The sequence below is a fragment of the Harpia harpyja genome, chromosome 10 (genome assembly GCF_026419915.1).
Source record: "Harpia harpyja isolate bHarHar1 chromosome 10, bHarHar1 primary haplotype, whole genome shotgun sequence".
Taxonomy (NCBI): domain Eukaryota; kingdom Metazoa; phylum Chordata; class Aves; order Accipitriformes; family Accipitridae; genus Harpia; species Harpia harpyja.
Genome location: NC_068949.1, coordinates 27,691,670 through 27,710,814, shown reverse-complemented (window position 1 = coordinate 27,710,814; position 19,145 = coordinate 27,691,670). Strand labels below are relative to the sequence as shown.

General features: G+C 41.1%; 1 protein-coding gene across 1 annotated transcript in view; it reads right to left on the bottom strand.

Moving 5' to 3' along the window:
- The window catches only part of TNKS2 (tankyrase 2), a 34,573-nt gene extending 21,102 nt beyond the window's left edge, over window positions 1-13,471 (bottom strand). Inside the window, exons 1-7 of the mRNA XM_052798499.1 lie at window positions 13,146-13,471; window positions 6,817-7,041; window positions 5,739-5,834; window positions 5,411-5,447; window positions 3,500-3,575; window positions 2,707-2,801; window positions 1,442-1,508 (exon numbers count right to left, since the gene is read on the bottom strand). Coding sequence (XP_052654459.1) covers window positions 1,442-1,508; window positions 2,707-2,801; window positions 3,500-3,575; window positions 5,411-5,447; window positions 5,739-5,834; window positions 6,817-7,041; window positions 13,146-13,347 — 798 coding nt within the window. The 5' untranslated portion in view covers window positions 13,348-13,471. The remainder of the gene's footprint in view (window positions 1-1,441; window positions 1,509-2,706; window positions 2,802-3,499; window positions 3,576-5,410; window positions 5,448-5,738; window positions 5,835-6,816; window positions 7,042-13,145) is intronic.
- Between the last annotated feature and the right edge of the window lie 5,674 nt (window positions 13,472-19,145).

Genomic DNA, 19,145 nt, shown 5'->3' with positions numbered 1-19,145 from the left:
TTCAGGCTTTCTCCAGCATCTCTAAAAGGAGAGTAGTTCTGCTACATGTCAAATCAGAGAAAGAGCCTAATTCATATACTCCATATCACCTTTGAACAAGCTCCTGTTTCTTGTTGCTCTAGAAAAAGTCTAGAGTGAACAGTTGCACTAAGATAAATACATGTTCTGTGAATATCCCCCAGATATGAATGCCAAGATATCTAGAAGGATATAGGCACTCAAAGTTGACTTCAGTCCAAAACATTTAAGTACAAGGTTCTGCAAGTAATGCTCCTGGATTATTAATATCTGTGTAATTCTTCTCCAGCAACATTCCGTATGCACCTTGAGTTCTGTCTGTAAGCAAGTCTGACAGGACATGCTCTTTCCCATTGCTCCTGTTAAAGCTGTAGCGCTTTGCAAAAAATAATTCAAGATTCACTGAAGCAGAAATCCAACAGGGAATACAAGTCTAGCTTAACAGTTAAGACACACAGTAGTGTCTAGGCAAGAGAGTTTTTTTTTTGTCTAGTACCACAACTGTAAAGATTCACTTTACAATTGGCCTCTGAAGTAAAAAAAACCCTTGACTACTTATACTTACAATATATGCTTATTTCAATAATTTTCTCTTAATTTTTGCTAAACAAATAGACACATGGAATTAGTGGGGACTGAGACATATAGGACAGCACAACAGCAGCTATTCCCTGAGCATCCAAACATCTAGAGTTATCTAACAGAACACCCTCAGCTGTTATAATGATCATGACTTGCTGCAGCAGCTGAGAAAGTCCCTTGGTGGACAACACTCTCAGATTTTTGCAGGCCATACCTCTGAGCCAGAAGTTTAATGCACATCATATTTTATCTTCAAGATTAACAAAATCCAGATAAGCCACTTCAGTTCTGAGAGTTCACTTATGTTAGGAAAACTGACACATTTTTCTTTCTTTGGGGTAAAAGCTACAATTCAGGGCCAGAATTGATGTTGTAAAGTTCATTCCCTCAAGACAGTGATTACTCTTTAATCTTAAAACATTTATGATCTTTACCAGTATTCTTTTCAAAAGTCTCTTAATACTCTGTCTTCTGAAATATTTTTCTATTGTCAAACTCACAATATTGCTCAGTTTTGGGGTTTTTTTTGTGGTGGTTTTTTGGGTGAGGGTGGGAAGGTTGCGGTAAGTAGTACTTACCTGATGGTACAAAACCATTCAATGTTGGAGCAGACAGAGTTAAAAACAGAAAGCACATTTATAAGGAAAAAGCTTCCTTGCAAGCAGAAGATTCTGTAGCTCCAGCTTAATAATCACTAACTAACATGTAGAGCAAAAGCAATCTATCATTCTTTAAGTTTTGTAAATCTGAGTACAAAACAAAAAAAAAATGCAACTTGCATTAGTCTATCATAAACTGTTTTTATTTAACAATATGCAATTTCATCTCTTCAAAGACCAACCTTTACTAGAAGCTCTGTTACTTCATAATGACCATAGGAACAGGCATTGTGAAGTGGCACCAAATCTCTATATAGGAGAGAAAGGGGGAGGATGATTATCTTAGTACGCATATTTCAATTCCAAACGCATCCTTAACATTGCAAATGGTATTATGTTGCACCTTGAACATGTTACAAAAATAGTATCAGAGATGTTCAAATGAAGTTGAGGGGAAATAAGCTGGAGAACCACCCAGAAAATCCCCTCAGCATTTTTCAGAAAAATAAACATTGAAAATAACAGAAGATGAGGAATTAATTGCACCGGTTTTACTGCAAATGAAATAGTTCCGCTCAGATTCGGAACCCTAAGCAGGAAGAATTCTCTGCAGGGGATTTTCAGGAGTGACAGTAATTATTTCCTTTTTCACAAGAACATTGCTGTAAGATTATCTTCTCCCCTGGAAACTAAAGAAGTCTTACTGGCTAATGTTTAAGTAACTGTACAATATTCTACAGTAACAGCAGAACTACAGAGGTTTTAAAGCCAGCTTCATACTCTCTTAAACCCAGTGGTCTTAGAAGCAAGTGAGAAATTGCCCAAAATGAATTCTTTCACTGTGGGCTAGTAAGGGAGAAATGACAAACATGAATTCCAACCCCAAGGGGACAATTAAAGCTGTCTGATCAGGCAGTTATTTATGTAGGTGTGAAGTGATCCTAGGAAAAGGAGGAATAAGAGTTTGCTTTCCATAATCTTTAATGTACATAAACACACATTTTAAAAATAGTTTTTTCATTACATTTTATGTAAATGAATAAACTTAGCATATCTATATTTCACTACATTTCCTGACGTTAACAACCAAATGCTTGAAAATATAGTCCAAATAAAACCTCTGAGAAACAGATCTTCAATTTTTATCACATTCTTTGCAAAAAGAAGTGCAGAAAATTGAAAGTAGAAAGAAAATTAAGATTGATTCGATCATCAAAATATTTGCTGACTTCACAGTGGTGTATAAATGTATTTCAGTAAACGAGATAATAACTTGGCTAGTGATACCTAAAAGCAGCATGTTCTATGGTCAGCTCAATTTGGATTCTACTGATTCACAAGTCTTAAGCCTGGACACTTTGCATTTTTGTCATAACAGAAAGGTTAAAGATGGCTTAACGGTCTCAAGTCAGAAATTCTTCATGGTTAAAACAGTATTACTATTCTTTACTTCATCTCAATTTTTAACAAATTCTGTTTATTCTGAACAAATGAAAAATGAACCTACCCTTTATCCTTAGCATGTACGTCAGCCCCATGCTGCAGTAAGAGCTGTACTATTTTTACACGGTTATACCCAGCTGCTAAATGTAAAGGAGTAGACTGAAATGACAGAATGTAGAAGTAATCAGTAACAGAAAATCAAGGGTTGATTTTATATTTATTTTTTTCAAAACCTGTTAACAATACTAATCACTGAAGTCCTTAAAACACTTGCAACATTAAAAAAAACAGAGTGCTTGGATCAGACATTTGATAACTAAGTTCATTGTTTACTGGCTACTCTCACAGCCATCATAAACACAAATCCTGAATTTACTCCATCACTAATAAATACATTCTGGCAACAAAGGCCCTCTTAAAGGATTTTTGAGTCCTGCAGTCCACTTTTGTCTTTTAGCCTACCATAACTATAAATACTTTGCTGGGACAAACTATGTCCCTTGTGAAAGGGGAAATAAGATGGCCATTAGAAACAGTGACTGCTAAATTATAAAGAGGTCTGCCTGCCAATCAATAGTTTAAGTTTAGAAGTTATTAACAGAGATTGTTATCCACATCTGGAAATACCTACATGTATACCTACATACCTAGCATGGAAATACCTACATAGTCCTTTTAAGGTTAAAAAACAAACAAAAAAAATCCACTAGCTGCTAGAGAGATACAATCTTCCTTTCTCACATATATTAAAGAAAATAGATAGATTCTGTGTTTAACATTCTTAAAATCTGGTCAGACAATAACTGTGAAACATGTAAGAGTGAACTAAGTTTAAATCAGGTTTTAAACAAAAATACCTTTCTGCCATCACTTGCATGACAGTTAACATTTAATGGTGTAAGAAGAGACATCATCTTTTCTTCATTTCCACTCCTGAAAAACAAGATATGAAATGGGCAGAAATATTTTTATTCCAGTTTTTAGTAGCTTATTATGTTTTTATATTTTTTCCTTGCTATAATGTTCAGCAGATCTGTTCTGAAGTAATACATTCACTTCTGTATTGTCAGCATTAAAGTGAAAGCAAAAATACATTTATATAACTATTTTTGTAGTTTTATTCACAGATAAATATGGGACTAGATGGGATCCATCCAAGAGTACTGAGGGAGCTGGCAGAGGAGCTTGCCAAGCCACCCTCCATCATCTATCAGCAATCCTGGTCAACGGGGGAGGTCCCAGAGGACTGGAGGCTTGCCAATGTGACACCCATTTACAAGAAGGGTCGGAGGGAGGATCTGGGGAACGACAGGCCTGTCAGCCTGACCTCGGTACCGGGGAAGATTATGGAGCAATTCATCTTCAGTGCACTCAAATGGCATGTGCAGGACAAGCAGGGAATCAGGCCCAGTCAACATGGGTTCATGAAAGGCAGGTCCTGCTTGACTAACCTGATCTCCTTCTATGACCAGGTGACCCACCTAGTGGGTGAGGGAAAGGCTGTCGATGTTATTTCCTATACTTCAGCAAGGCCTTTGACACTGTCTCTCATGGCATACTCCTTGAGAAGCTGGCATCTTGTGGCCTGGATAAGTGCACTATTCACTGGGTGAAAAACTGGCTGGATGGCCGAGCCCAGAGGGTAGTGGTGAATGGAGTTAAATCCAGTTGGCGGCGGGTCACGAGTGGTGTTCCCCAGGGCTCAGTACTGGAGCCAGTTCTGTTTAATATCTTTATCAATGACCTGGACAAGGGCATCGAGTGCACCCTCAGCAAGTTTGCGGATGACACCAAGTTGGGAGGGAGGGTTGATCTGCTCGAGGGTAGGAAGGCTCTACAGAGGGATCTGGACAGGCTGGATCGATGGGCCGAGGCCAACTGTATGAGGTTCAACAAGGCCAAGTGCCAGGTCCTGCACTTGGGTCACAACAACCCCATGCGGCGCTACAGGCTTGGGGAAGAGTGGCTGGAAAGCTGCCCGGCAGAGAAAGACCTGGGGGTGCTGGCTGACAGCCGGCTGAACACGAGCCGGCAGTGTGCCAGGTGGCCAAGAAGGCCAATCGCATCCTGGCCTGCATCAGAAACAGCGTGGCCAGCAGGAGCAGGGAGGTGATCGTCCCCCTGTACTCGGCACTGGTGAGGCCGCACCTCGAGTCCTGTGTTCAGTTTTGGGCCCCTCACTACAGGAAAGACATTGAGTTGCTGGAGTGTGTCCAGAGGAGGGCAACAAAGCTGGTGAGGGGCCTGGAGCACAAGTCTTATGAGGAGCGGCTGAGGGATCTGGGGCTGTTTAGTCTGAAGAAAAGGAGGCTGAGGGGAGACCTTATCGCTCTCTACAACTACCTGAAGGGGGTTGTAGTGAGGTGGGTGCTGGTCTCTTCTGTCAGGTGGCTGGAGACAGGACAAGAGGAAATGGCCTCAAGTTGCACCAGGGGAGGTTTAGATTGGATATTAGGAAAAATTTCTTTAGTGAAAGGGTTGTGAGGCATTGGAACAGGCTGCCCAGGGAAGTGGTTGAGTCACCATCCTTGGAGGTATTCAAAAAACACATAGACAAGGCACTTCAGGACATGGTTTAGTGGGCATGCTTGATGGTTGGACTTGATGATCTTAAAGGTCTTTTCCAACCTAAACGATTCTATGATTCTATGATAACAGCCAAAGCTTAGCATCTAGATGCAATGCCAGCTCAAAAGCCAATATATATATTCATTACATACAATTCTGAAAATATCACTAAATTCCAGATATCTTCCAAACATGCATACCTGGCACTTTCTAAGAGTTCATCTTTCTTGTATTCACCTGGAAGACAAAAGGCAGTTTCTTTAGTTGTTAAATAAATATCTATATATGTGAAGTTCACTACTTCTCCTCCTCTTCCAAAATTCTGGAGAACATAAGTACTAAAAATTTGACAGTCCATTACTGAACTAGCACAATAAACTATTTATCCAGAACACATCCCATGACTAAGATGATGAAAGCCACGTGGGAATTTCTATTTAGAATTATAAAACACAGAGAATTTAAAGTAATATCAGAAATTCATTTGACTGTTATTAGTCATAACATAATCTAAAGATTATCACTTACCAGTCAGCACTGCTTTTGCAGATGGGTCTGCTAAATCCAAAGCTGTTCTTCCATCTGTGTTCCGGATGGTTGGTTCAGCACCATGCTGCAGCAGTACTACAAAATGCCAAAGTTTTCCATGAGAAAACAATTCTATAAGACAGGACTCATGAGATACATCATTACTGTAAGCCGCAAGCAACAAAAGAAACATCCAGTTACTGATCCTAACTTCCCTCTCAAATTTTTAATGACAGAATTCCTTAATGTCATCTGTGAACAGTTTAACTAGTGAAACATGACTAGACACATTTTATGAGAAAAAAGCAGAGCAGAAATGGAACAATCACAGACTGGTAGGAGGCAGTCTCAGTTGAAAGACATGCAGTTGTGACACACCAGAAAAAACAGTAACTACCTCCCATCAGGTCCAGAGCATGCTGCCTCAAATCCACAAATGACTATGCCCTAAACTGTACACAGCAGTAGCAGGCCATGTATCTTGCACTCGCATTGGGGCCAAACAGGCAATATTATATATACAACTCTCCAGATGTGCTTCTCAATAAAGTAAACGACAGCAAATCACACAATAAAAAACAAAAATCAGTTTCTTGACCACATTATCTAACCTTCAACCTCTTCCTAACCCTTAAGAACCGTGTAGGCAATACAAGTGGTCAATATAATTGGAGATTAGCTCCTAACCTTAACTAATTTAAAATGGCTGCTACACATAGAGACAGAACGAATCCATTATTAAAACCAGTTTTCTTCTTTCTACTGCACTGTGACTAGCAGCAGAAGGCAGCATAAGAGTCTATGCTGAAGCAGAAGAGAATCTAGCTCCATCACATCATTCTAAAGCTCCTTCCCCATTATGTCAATGTGTACCTTTATACTTAGGCAATTACCAAAACCAGATCTAAATATCTGTTTCTTATAAAACTGGCATATGAATTTAAGTTTATGAAAGATCTTTAGTTTTAATCCTTATACTAGCCACAGCTTCACGGAGTAAAAATGGTCTTTAAAAGGTTCTTGATTTTTCACAGTGAAAAGAAATGAGTCAGTCACAGGAAGAGTGGGACAAAATTACCAATGCAGACATCTGTCTTGCCCTTAATGGCAGCTTCATGAAGGGGAGTGTAATTCCAATTATCCCGAGCATTAGGATCTGCACCATGCCGCAAGAGAAGATTGACAACTTCAGCATGACCAAAAGAGCAAGCGTTGTGAAGAGGAATAAGGCCTCCATCATCTCGTGCATGGACATTGGCACCACTTTGAAGTAAATATTCAACTACATCCTTCCGACCAAAACCTGGAAGAGATAAAGGGAAGAAAGGCATCAGGGTGGGGTAAGAAAATTCCCTGTCCCACGTACACAGATTAAACCAACAAACTTAAATAACAGTAACCACTCTGAATAACAATCACAACTGGCATTCTTTATTAAAGAAGCATTTACACACTAAGGCTATTTTTAAAAGCCCTAAAAATTAGATTAAAATCAGTAGAAAAATAATATTCGAGATTACTGGAACAATAAATATCTTGATAGGCCTCCCATGAGTCAACAGCTTCTTGAAAACATAATAAAAAGAACAAAATACTGACAACACAACCTCTTCTTTAGTCATTTTACATGGCTATTAACTCAAACTGTTTTGTATGATACTCTGCCAACCCACAGCTAGTTTGTGGATGGACCAATAGATGAGCCCTGGGAGCAGTAAGGATGAGACTGGCTACAAGCCAATGCATGTACAATTCATATTCTAAGCTTTTAAAAAAAGATTCATATAACATGAGAAGTATTTTACAGAAACATGTTGCTTGTTTTTTTAAAAAAAGCAGGTAAGAAGCCCTGCTCTCAGGTTAAAACAGAAGCATGGTTATTTGCTTTCTAAGGAATAATTAACACAATCTGCACACAGTTTCCATCTTTGAAATGATCACTTAAGAAAACCCTTAGGGACATGAGAAGTTTATCTGGGACCACTCTCTGTTGAAGAAATTTATTATGTGAGTATGCACAACCATAATTTAAAGATACTCATAATGCCTATTTTCAGTGATGCCTAAAATGATTATAAGTATTTGATCATGACTGAAGCACAAAAATGCTCTTACACATTCTGAGGCACTTTTTTTACAAACCTGTCATTCAAGTTAGCAGACAGCAAAAAAATATGCCCACTTGTACATTTGGGGCTAGAAACATATCACAAATAAGGTAATTGCTCTTATAAGCCAATTCTATAGCTACTATTGTTTAATTTCAGCTATATTTTGCACATTTATATAACAGCAAATAAACCAGGACATCAAACTGTATCTATGTTTTCTCTAATATCTTCACAAGAGGCCGGAATGACTTAGGACTTCTGCTTGTAGCCATTATGCCCATCTGATTACCTTCCAAAGGCCACTGCCTACAGAAATCCCCCAAAGGTTTCATGAAGGTGTCTTTGGGTCTTGGGGATTACTAGGGCAGGTAAAAGCCATATTTTTGGTATGTATCGGCCTTGTGCCAAGTACCTTCTGGAAAATAATCCATGTGTGCAGGACTTGGCCTTCCTTGCTTTAAATATCTGAATTGCAAACTGTTTTCCTGAAGAGATCAAGAACTGGGTGGGGATGAAGTCTTGAGCTTTTCCCTCAGTCTGAATCACCACACAGTTGCCAACACCAGTGATACTCAGATAGTAGCAAATTTAAACTTTGTTACAGATCATCCCCCCCCAGGTCAGTAGGTAGGTATAAGTCACTGCAACCATAACCTAGAAATTATGTTTAATCCTGACAACTACACAGCATTTCAGTGACAAAGTCACAGAAGCATATGAGAAGTGTCAGCATTGTAGTTACAAGTGAACTTTAGTTTTAGTTTAGTTGCAACTGAACTTTTTCATAGCATGCTTTTCCCTAAACCTGACTATTCCATAAATCCTTCTCCCAGACTGACAGCAACTAAAACCCTGCAGCAAGAAACACCTTCACCTTTGCTATTCGGAGCTCAAAAAGCAAACACTACCATTATTAAGCAATTTCTGGATCATACTTGCTGGGAGGAGCTCTCATATACAAGCTGTTTATACCAACGGTAAAGAAGCCAGGAAAGGTATTCAGAAAAGCCTTTGTTAAATTCTATCTTTTCTCCTCTTCCCTGAAAAGTCTGGTAAGGAACCACATTCCCCATAGATTTCTGACTGTTATAAAAATAATTTTATGTGAAACATTTTAATCCCAGAATGAACTCCAAGGTATTTCCAAATAACAGTTACAAGACTATACTACTCATGTCCTTCGATTCTTCAAAATACATTACTAATAATACAAATCTTAGCTTGCTAGCACCTTGATTTTGATAGAACCACACACCGTACAGCAAATTCATTTTTGAGTCTCAACATTCTAGTTACCCATCTTATAACTAACAGAAGGCACCTTGCCTGTCCTAACAGAGAACAGGAGTTCAGCACGCTTGAGATGAGGTCTGGATCAGACATATGGTCCACGCAAAAAAAGTTATCTGCACAGGCACAGTAAGCCACATTCATTGCACATACATGCATATTTCTGCTGCCAAAAAAATAATCAGTACCTATACAAGGTATACACATACAGCCATATTGTCTACATAGTAAATTATATGCAGCATATTTCTCATTCTTAAATAAATTTAGCTTTTGTAACCAGATATTACAAATAGTTATTTTTCTTACGTGTCCTCCTGATTTTTACTTACGTCTGCAAAATTTCAAAAAATTCTGTTTCTAGTTTGAATGCGTACTCAAAATTCACTAAAGTCTTCAAGGATCTACTCAGATGAGACTTTTCACAAGTGCCAGTCCTGCAAACACATCATCAAAGCTGTTATTTGATGACAGACTGCTTGGTACCTTCTTTCTGCACCAAAAAATGTTTTCCAGAACTGCTTTAGTTATGTTAGAAAAGCCTCTGATCAACTTCTCTGTCCAGAAGTTACACATCTGGTGCTAAACCACTCTTTCTTGTACAGTCCCCTGTCCCTCAAAGCTTTGATGTATAGCCATATTTTTGAGCATAAAATGCTAACCTTAGCATGAATCAATACCATAACTGAAAATCAGCTCCAGTAAACCTCATTACAGGTGTAGAGAATTCACCCAGATGTCCCCTATTTAGTATATAGGTTCAATCAGATACAGATCATGAGCAACCCATAGCTTCTCTCTGCGCAAAGCCTGCATCCATTCAGAAAATGCCCTAAGTATAGCAACACCCCTAAACTACCTGTAGTTATTTTAATGTTGAGACAGGCTTATTTGCATCACACCAATTTCTGTAACTTCTCTTCAGCACTGAGAGCACAGCAGGGATTCCTTATGTCCTTGTGGAAGCATCTGTACAAGAGGGCACCATATATGGAAAGAGCAGTATTTTCTCATTATTTTCTAAAGGATGTATGTGTACAGAGGAGGTGGCCAAACTCTGTACAATGGTCTCTCCCTCCTCTCTCTTGTTTTCACTTAGAGTGCAAAGAGGGGACAGCCTTTGCTGACACAGGGAAGTGAGCCACTACCTACTGTAACAGTTCCTCTTTGCCACTGCTGCAAAAACTATTTCAACACTTTTTAAAAAAAATACATTATCATTTTTAAGGAGGGTTTTTTTTTTTTTTGGCTCTTGGGCTTCTATCAGAAGACCAACTAAATGGTATCACAGCTTGCAACTATGCAAGATAACTGTCTCATCATCATGAACCCTTTATTTCTTATTGCAAAGTAGAAGGGCTACTCAGGGCCTCCAGATGACACTCTTCTACCATCTATGACAGCTGAGTAGTTCACTGCACTTGTTCCCCAAAAAGTTACAAACTTTTAGCTGACAAATCCTGAATATTAATCACAACAGAAACTTGTAGCTGTATATAATTTTTTTTAAAAAAGCATTTATTTACTGTCACTGTTGTGTCATATTTGATATTCACCTGATTTTGACAGGATGAAAAGCTAACAGAAACAACTGAGCTGTGATTCTTCTCCCCTGCCCCAGGTGTTCATTTTTTCAATGAATTTTAGTTTGCAGGAAGGGCATTTTGGTTCCTGCCAAGTCCCTAAAACCTTGTGATACTTTCAACTTTGACACACACTGTGATAAAAAGGACTGACTTCAGGAAGTATATGCAGCTTACGGTGAGGAAGGACTGAGCATATTATGTTGTGAAGGGTGGTGGGCTCTTGACTTAAGTTTCAGTACAATTTATCTACCACACACACAATTGTGTACTACAAAATCCAAAGAGCAGTCTTCACCAAGATCCCAATATGTATTATTTCTAATAATGACACATGCCCAGGGAGAGCTTGCGGTCTTCTTTTTTTTTAAATACATTTTAATATATTTTAAAATCCACCTTTACAAAATGACACATAGAAAGAGGAATTTGGTTTATTTAAATTGCTAGGTAGGATCTGGGAAAATCTTAAAAATGGAACCAAGTTCAGAACCCAGAATGACACTAAAAAAAGAAAAAAGGGCAATACAAAACCTATCTTCATATTTCAGCTCCACCTCTTCCATAAAACAAGTCTTGAAACTGAATGAAACTAGTCAGAGATGTTTTGTAATGTATTTTGTAAGAACACCTAGGCTAAACAAAGCAAGAATACAACAGACTTTTGCTTTTACTTCCTGGAATGTAATTCCTTTAGAGACAGAAGACAAAAGAAGCTAATAATACTCCAACTGTGAATAACAGGGGAAAAGCAAAACACAACAAAACCAATAACCACCAAATCCTGAAGTTACTTATGTCCATCTTTCACACTGAGTCTATTCGCAGGTAGGCTGACAACAGCAGAGTTCTACCTGAAGCAGTGGAAGAGGGTTAAATTAAGAAGTTACACAAATATTTTATGCCACGTGTTAACCAGAAACTTTTGGCATCTCCTACTGCCTTGTGAGAGGAGCAATTGATTTCTCTGTATCAAGTCTGAAGTAGACATAAGCGTGGCAATGGCCTCTCCCATTTACATGCCAACCTGTTTAACATTAGAGGTCTAATAACTATATGAACTCATTGCTATGCATTTTTTTTTAAAGAAAAAGCTTTCTATAGATCAAGAGTTCTGTTTTTTAAAGTCAGGACAGATCACTCCTGTCCAGAGAGATAAACTAGATTACTATATTGCATGAGGAACTCCTTAGGAGGAAAAGGAAAAAGGGAAAAGGGGGAAAAAGGAAAAAAGAGGAAAAAGGAAAAAAACCTCACTTCTCCAAAACGCTGTAAAACATACTAATTTGTTTAGAAGTTCAGAGTTTATTATTGAACAAACAGGAGTGCTGCATATGAAAAGATAGCTGCAAAATTGTTTTCCCTCGACAGGATATTTTAAGTTGTCTCCTGGGCTCTCTTGTCGATCAAGTTTCTTAAATCTGTGAAATGCAGCTGTCCTGAAAAGGCTTTCAAGAACTTAGACCTGTTAAGTCTACTGAATATGAGGAAAGGATACCTTAAGTAGAAACCTCTTCCAAAACAATGCAGCAAAGACACAAACATCTTTATTACTATCCATATTGTTTAGCTGAAAAGAAGCTGCTGTCTCTTCTGCAGCCTGCCAGCCTTGGGTCCTACATCTAACACTGTAATCAAATCAAAACAAACAACATGAAAACAACAGTCACAGTCAGGTCTTTGTCTGAAAAGGTGGGATAGAATCTTCTGGCCCGCTGCCAGCGAAAGCAGTTGTTCTGTGATGTCAGTTGTTTGCATATATAAGTCCCGAATTGACAAAGTCTACTTGCTGAAGATAAGAATGCAAAAAGCTTAGAAACAGTGTTATCTGACAAGCACCCTTCCTGGGTGAAATTCTAAAAATGAGCAGGCCCGCTGAAATCAATGGCAACAGTACCTGGGACACATGTCACCTGTCAGAGCTCACATGCCACAACACGAACAGTCTAAACCCCAGTCCAGATGTCCTCAACGCCAGCTGAGGTTTATTTTAAGAAAGAAAGAAAGAAAGAGAAAGAAAGAAAGAAAAGACAGAAACAAGACGCCACCTGTACCACCCGGCCACCACCACCGCGTGGTGACACCTCACCAGCCACCCGAGAGCCGGCGTGGCAGCTAGAGACGGCCACGGCCACGGCCACGGGACGGGCGCCGGATGCACACGGGGGCCGCCGAAGGGCTCTGACCCCCCCTCCCCTCCCCGCCCCGCCGCGCACAGGCCCACCCCCTGCGGCGGGGCCTGCGGGGAAGCAGGGCACCCCGTGCTCCTCTGCGCCCCGGCCGGGCCCGGCCCTGCCCTGTCCAGGCCCCGCGCCGGGAGGGAAGCGGAGGTGCGCGGCAGCGGGCCTGGCGCCCGGCGGGGCTGCCCCCCCCCGCGCTCCGCCGTCCCCACAGAGGCGGTAACGGCGGCCTCGGGCCGGTACCTGCGGCAAAGTGCAGCGGGCTGGACTTCCTGCCCGCCGTGTCCCGGCTGTTCACGTTCTCGGGCCGCACCAGCCGCTTGACCCGCTCCACGTCCCCGTTCCTGCAGGCCTCGAAGAGCTCCCGAGCCGGCTCCGCCGCCGCGCCGCAGCCCGGCGCCTCCGCCAAGGCGGCCGCGCCGCCCGCGCACCGCCGCCCGGCCATGCCGGGCCGGCCCCGCCGGAGGCAGCCGAGCAGCCCCCGCCGCCCCGCTCACAGGCCGCGGCCCTCCGCGGCGGCGGCGGCGGCGGCAGCCCTCCACACGCTCCGCTGGGCGGGGCGGTGGGCCCGGCGCATCGCGGCGGAGGGATCCGGGCGGAGCGGACGCGGCGGCAGCGGCGGCGGCACCACCACCACCACCACCACCACCACTGCCGGCCGCCCTGCGCAAGCGCGCTTCCCCCGGCCGGGCTGGGCACGCGCGAGGCGCGCACGCGTGGGCGGTGGCCGCGAGCGTGTGCAGTGTGGCGGCGGGCCGCTGCCTCATGGGGTGGCGGCGCTCCGGTGGCTGCGCCGCGGCCTGCGGGCGGCTCCCAGCGTGGTCTGGGGGCCAAGGGTCGCACGACCCTACTCGGCCCTGAGCTGGGCGGCCGGCGTTGCCGTTGCGCTCTGGGAGGCGCTGCCGGGGCGGACGCTCATCGCTGGGGCCTAGAACCGGGAACGGGCCGCGGAAAGTGTGCTTGAACCGGGGTGGGGGGGCTCCCGGTCTACCGGCCGTTTGCACTTCACGAAACTCTTGTTTCAAAGTGCTGTCTCCCCTCGCCCCCCCCCCCCCCGAAGGCCCTTATTGCTGCGGAAAAGATCTGAAACTGGGTTCCTGTGAATGCGAAACAGGTTCTCAGTACGCTTTTTTCCAAAGTTGGGGAGGAAACGATAAAGGAGACCACTCACATAGTCCGTCTTGCTGGCCGCTCCTTTTTAAGGGAAGATGGGTAACAGAAAAACTCAAATACAGCGCTAGCAATTCATCCCAGAAGAGTAGAAATGTTCCTTTGCTGCTTACAGTAATTAAATGTGGATTAGCGGGTGACAACTACTGAGGGATTTTTTTTTCCTGTAAAATGTGCAAGACTGCATTTTGGTGCTAAATGATCCTTGCGTAGTTATTTATATAGCAAAATACGTTGTTCAAAAGGAAGTTAAGTGCTTGCATAATAACTATGAAGTGGAACTTACATAAATTACATCGTTTTCTTTCTTAATCCTGGAAAACAGACACAGGAAAAGACTGTTAGTTGACTTTGCCAATTCAAGGTTTTGGAATGGCACAGAGAGCATCTCTTTCCCTCTTGTAAGCCTGACAAGCTTGATGGGGAACCTTGAGCCTAGATGGAACTAACTAGAAGAGGATTCGTGTGGTAATTTTGAAATGTATTTTTCCACTCTTGCCGTAATAAAACACTAAGTTTGGAAAAGGTAATTGAATAGGGTCAGTAGCTTCCTGTTCCAAAGGCAGGAAAGTGCCTCCAAACTCAATTGAACTTGCAGGCTATTGTTACACTAGTAAATTAAGCAGCCTAAGAACCAGGAAAGAGGCACAGCTGCGAATTTGTACAGTTTAGTCACTTCCTTTCTGTTAAACATCCTTATCTCTGAAGCAAGCCAGTTACATCGAAGCTGCCTGTCCTGGTCCATGCTAATGCCTAAACTGTGCCCAGGAATTTTTGGGGGGAGACTACTAGCTGTACCAGGCCAAAACCATGCTACAGTAACAGGTCATGATGGTCCAAGCCTTTGTCTTTGTCTTGGCGCTGTTCAGTTTACTAATTTGTGCATAGCCACAGTAGAAGTGTGACAGAAGAATGCAGCCAGCACAGCGACAGAAACCATGTGCTTTGACAAACACGCGATGCCTTGGTCATGTGTATTTTCTGTAATCCCACTGGCTTTTCTCCTCATCATCACTTAAATTACAAGCTGTGCTCGGCAGGCAGGGAAAAGTCAGGCTATGACCAGAGTCCCTCTATCATCAGCTTTGTCACACATACATAATTCATCCACTGGTTTACATGTGGCCATAATGTTCTGGCATAAACTGACATCAAATGTGGCTCATAGGCCTGCAGCCATCTCAGACCTTCCCAACTTCTCCAAAGTATGTATGATGAAAACTGCCCTTTCTATGTGCAGGCTCCACAGACTGAAAACAAGACCTGCAGTGCTGCCATTTGTATCTTTTATTAGCCCCATTAGCATAGTTGGAAGAAATACACAAGCTTTTGAGTTCATAAACCCTTCTTCAGGCCTACAGCAGAAGTAGCAAATGCATTAACTTGGCTGTTTCCATTTCAAAACTGAAAAAGGGACTGTGTATCTAAAAGTCTGTGGACGTGTAAATACCTGTGTAAATACAAACACATCCTGCTCCCCAGGTCTTCTGAAGTTTAAAACTAGAACAATTTTTCACTAGTTCACTATAAACTCTATCTATGTTTCTTTCTTTAGCAAAAGCAACTATCAAATGCTAATGGAAAAAAAAATAACTGAGTTAGAGAAAGAGGAGGATTATAAAAAGCATGATCTAAAATAAACAAACTCCCCATTCTTTCCACATCATTATACTGAAAACATACTATTATTCTAATTACCTATAGCCTGACTTCCTTTTCTGGTATGGCTTCCTGGTAGCTTAAGTGTAAAACTATGGCAGGTCTCTGTGAATGGAAAACAATTTTAAAAATTATTATACTGTAAGAGTAGGATTCAAAAGAAAATGTTTGATATGGACAGACTAAGGCAGCCTTAAAAATAAATCCTTCTTCTTTCTGCCTAGGAGATTAAAGTTTTCTTATGGGCAGAGGTATCGTTCATGCCAATCTACAAGGCAGTCCATCAGATCTGGATTTTCAGCTGTCAGCCCTTCATTTCGTGAGGATTTCTCAGCTCTTTCTAATTGGTCCCTGCAGTGGTTTGCCTTGCTCTTGGAAGCAAAGTAAAATGCTAGAATTAATAGGACATTTCAAGTGTTCAGAAATTTAGCTTATTCCAAAAGGAGAATGATTTAAAATTTATTCCATTTGAAGTATTTCCAGATGAGACTTGGGAAAAAACCCCCAACCAACAATAATTAATGCTGTACATCAGGAAATAATATAACATGCCTATCAAGGACAGAGTTAATTTTGGAGAGAAACAGAAGTGGTCTATTGTTTTGTTACTAAAATTTTAAAACTGTAAATGGAAGCTTTCTCAGTGCAAGCTACTTTTTATAAATGAAAAGAGAGGCTGATCGCATTAAGCAATAAGAGCTCACTGCAAAATCAAAGCAGTACAGGTTGTGCAACACTGAATATGTGTACAACTGGATCTTTAAAGGAACTTACTTTCTCCCTTCCCCTTCTCATCCCATCTATCAAGCTATCATCTTAAACAAGCAGGAGCTAGTTCCTTTTCTCTGCCAGTCACTCCATCTGTAGTTAGTGGCGTATTATATGTGCCAGCTTTGTTTTACCAGCAGATGGGGGTAAAGTGGAATAAATATAACATGTTGTTCTGGAATAATAAAGGGATTTAAAAAAAAATAGATGAAAGGAGACTTGGAGGCAGTGAAACACTGAGAGACTGAGCATTGCAGGGAGGAGCAAACGTGGAGCCAAGTGGTCCCTCTAGGAGATGGGGATACACTGTGAGTTGTTGACAAGCTGTAATGGTAGGTGATTTAGTTATCAAAATACTGTATGTGTGTGTGCAGCAACCAAGAGAACTGTTCAGCAGCTTGGTGACCAGCTGTGGAGATGGCAGTTCACATAATACATTTAGAGAAGATTCTTTTTGTGGTAGGGAGAAGCTTGTGATCCTCACACCAGAAGCACAGATAAGTGCATGAGAGTTCATGGAAACTAGATTACAGAGAAAAAAGGCCTTTAGTCCAGGACCCTTGTGATTTCTTTAAAATGATTCCAGTTTTGCTGTCAAAGACTGCTAGACAGAAACATGCCTAGAGGGCTTAAAGGGAGCTTTTGTTTGTTTTTCTGTAGTGCCTGGAACATGCCTGGGAGGACAGAGAGCTTTTTTAAAAGCATAGACTCCACACATGCAAAGCAGCATTACATGGGCTGCCAGCATGGGAATATGGCAGAGACCTGGGAAATTGTTATTTGTTATTAGGAAGAAAGCCACAGGCAGCAGAGGAGCAGTAGGGCCAAAGATGGGCATTGACTAGGGATGCCAGCAAAACAGATTCATTTGTATCTCAAATAGGTACAATAATATGAAAAAGCTAAAAGCACATAAAGGCAAACTAGAATGTCTGTCCAACCATGACATATTCAAATTTACTGAAGCTGCCTGAAAGAACAAAAACAGTGGGCTACTTATGTTATAATTTGTCTAGAACTGACAGAGATAGGAAATAGCAGTTCTCTTGGAAAAATCATCTTAGAGGGAGAAAATTTCAGAGGAGCAAGAACTAGTGAGAGACGCTCCATACAGTTAAATTGCAGTTCAAGTGACATTATTTTAACAAATTTCAATATTAGTTTCCTGTCCCAATTGAAAAAAAAAAAAAAGGCTTTGGGGAGGTTCAGGCATCTTCACAATCTATCCCGGGCATTTAACAGAAGTGTCCAGGTCCTCCGAGTAATTAACAAAGCAGGTGGGTTTCTCACTGCTGTACTCTTAATTGCCCTCTGAAGCACTTTACCTCTTTCCATTGACGGTATAAGAAGCCTATACTTTTGATTTGGATACCTAAATTGGTTGCCTATAGTATGAGTATGTAATGTAACTGCCATACAGAGTATGCAGGGTGAAGGAAAGCAGAGCAGCAATTAAATGCAATGGTTTTTTAAAAAGTGGTAGTGTACTACTCCAACTACTTGCACATAGATTGGCAAGATGTTATTTCAGGACAGATCTCTGAGAGGCAATTTCTCAAGAATTCAAATGATGGCTTCTTGGAACAGCTAGTTCCACAGTATGGGGGAAAAAAAAAAAAAGAGGCTTTTCTTGACTTAAGCCTAAGCAACACAGTTACTTGGTTCAAGAAGTATATATAGTTTTACCACGAAATAGTAATGATCAAATCCAATGAATTTCAATATTTCTAATGGAAGGCTCCTACTGAAAAGTAGTCCATGGCACTGATTCATAACAGGAATTGTGATGAAAAGAAAGAATGTCATTACAGTGGTATTAAAATCAGGTATGAAAACATAAAAATCCTAAGACTTGCTGTGAAGAATATATTTATGCAGATTTTTAACTGGGTGACAGAAAGTAGGAAGCAGGTTCAAAAGGTTATTGGGATCACACTCTAATGGTCACAAATTGTCAGTAAAACCCAATAAAAATAAATATTTTTTTTTAAAAAGAGAAGGCTTGTGGGAAGTGAACACAGTTATGTATATGTCCTGCTAAGCATAAGTTATCACAGAGCTAAACCAACACATGACAACTAGAAACTTTTCCTTTGGGATGATTTTTCCAACATCTTATAATTCACTGTAACCAGTAATAATGTATTTATACATTTTGCGAGGGATATTCTTGGAGAAAAAAAGTTTTATGATCCATTAAAACAATTCTTATGTTCCTGCAAGCAAAGTTTAAAATCTCCATCCAAAGATATTTTTGCCTGTAATGGATAAATCTCAAAAGACTCGGACATTTGCCAGGTAAACATATTTGCATTCCTACCTGAATGCAGAGCAGGCAGCCACACTGCATTTAAGGGACTAATCCTCACTTAAGGAACATCTTCTGTTTCATTTATTGTTCCATGAGTAAACTGAAGACAGAATCTATTTATCAGACCTCTCAGATCAAAGCAAAGCAACACAACAGTTGGTCATACCTTAAATTTAATGTAGAATTGGGCCTAACAAAACTTGGAAAACCCTAGGTGGTCAAAAAGTTCTAAAATAATTGTATATTTGAACTGTCTTAAGAGCAAACTAAACCACAAAACTGAATTAAAAGTCATTAATTTGGCTTGATTTTGAGACTCTGCCACGTAGGTCTCT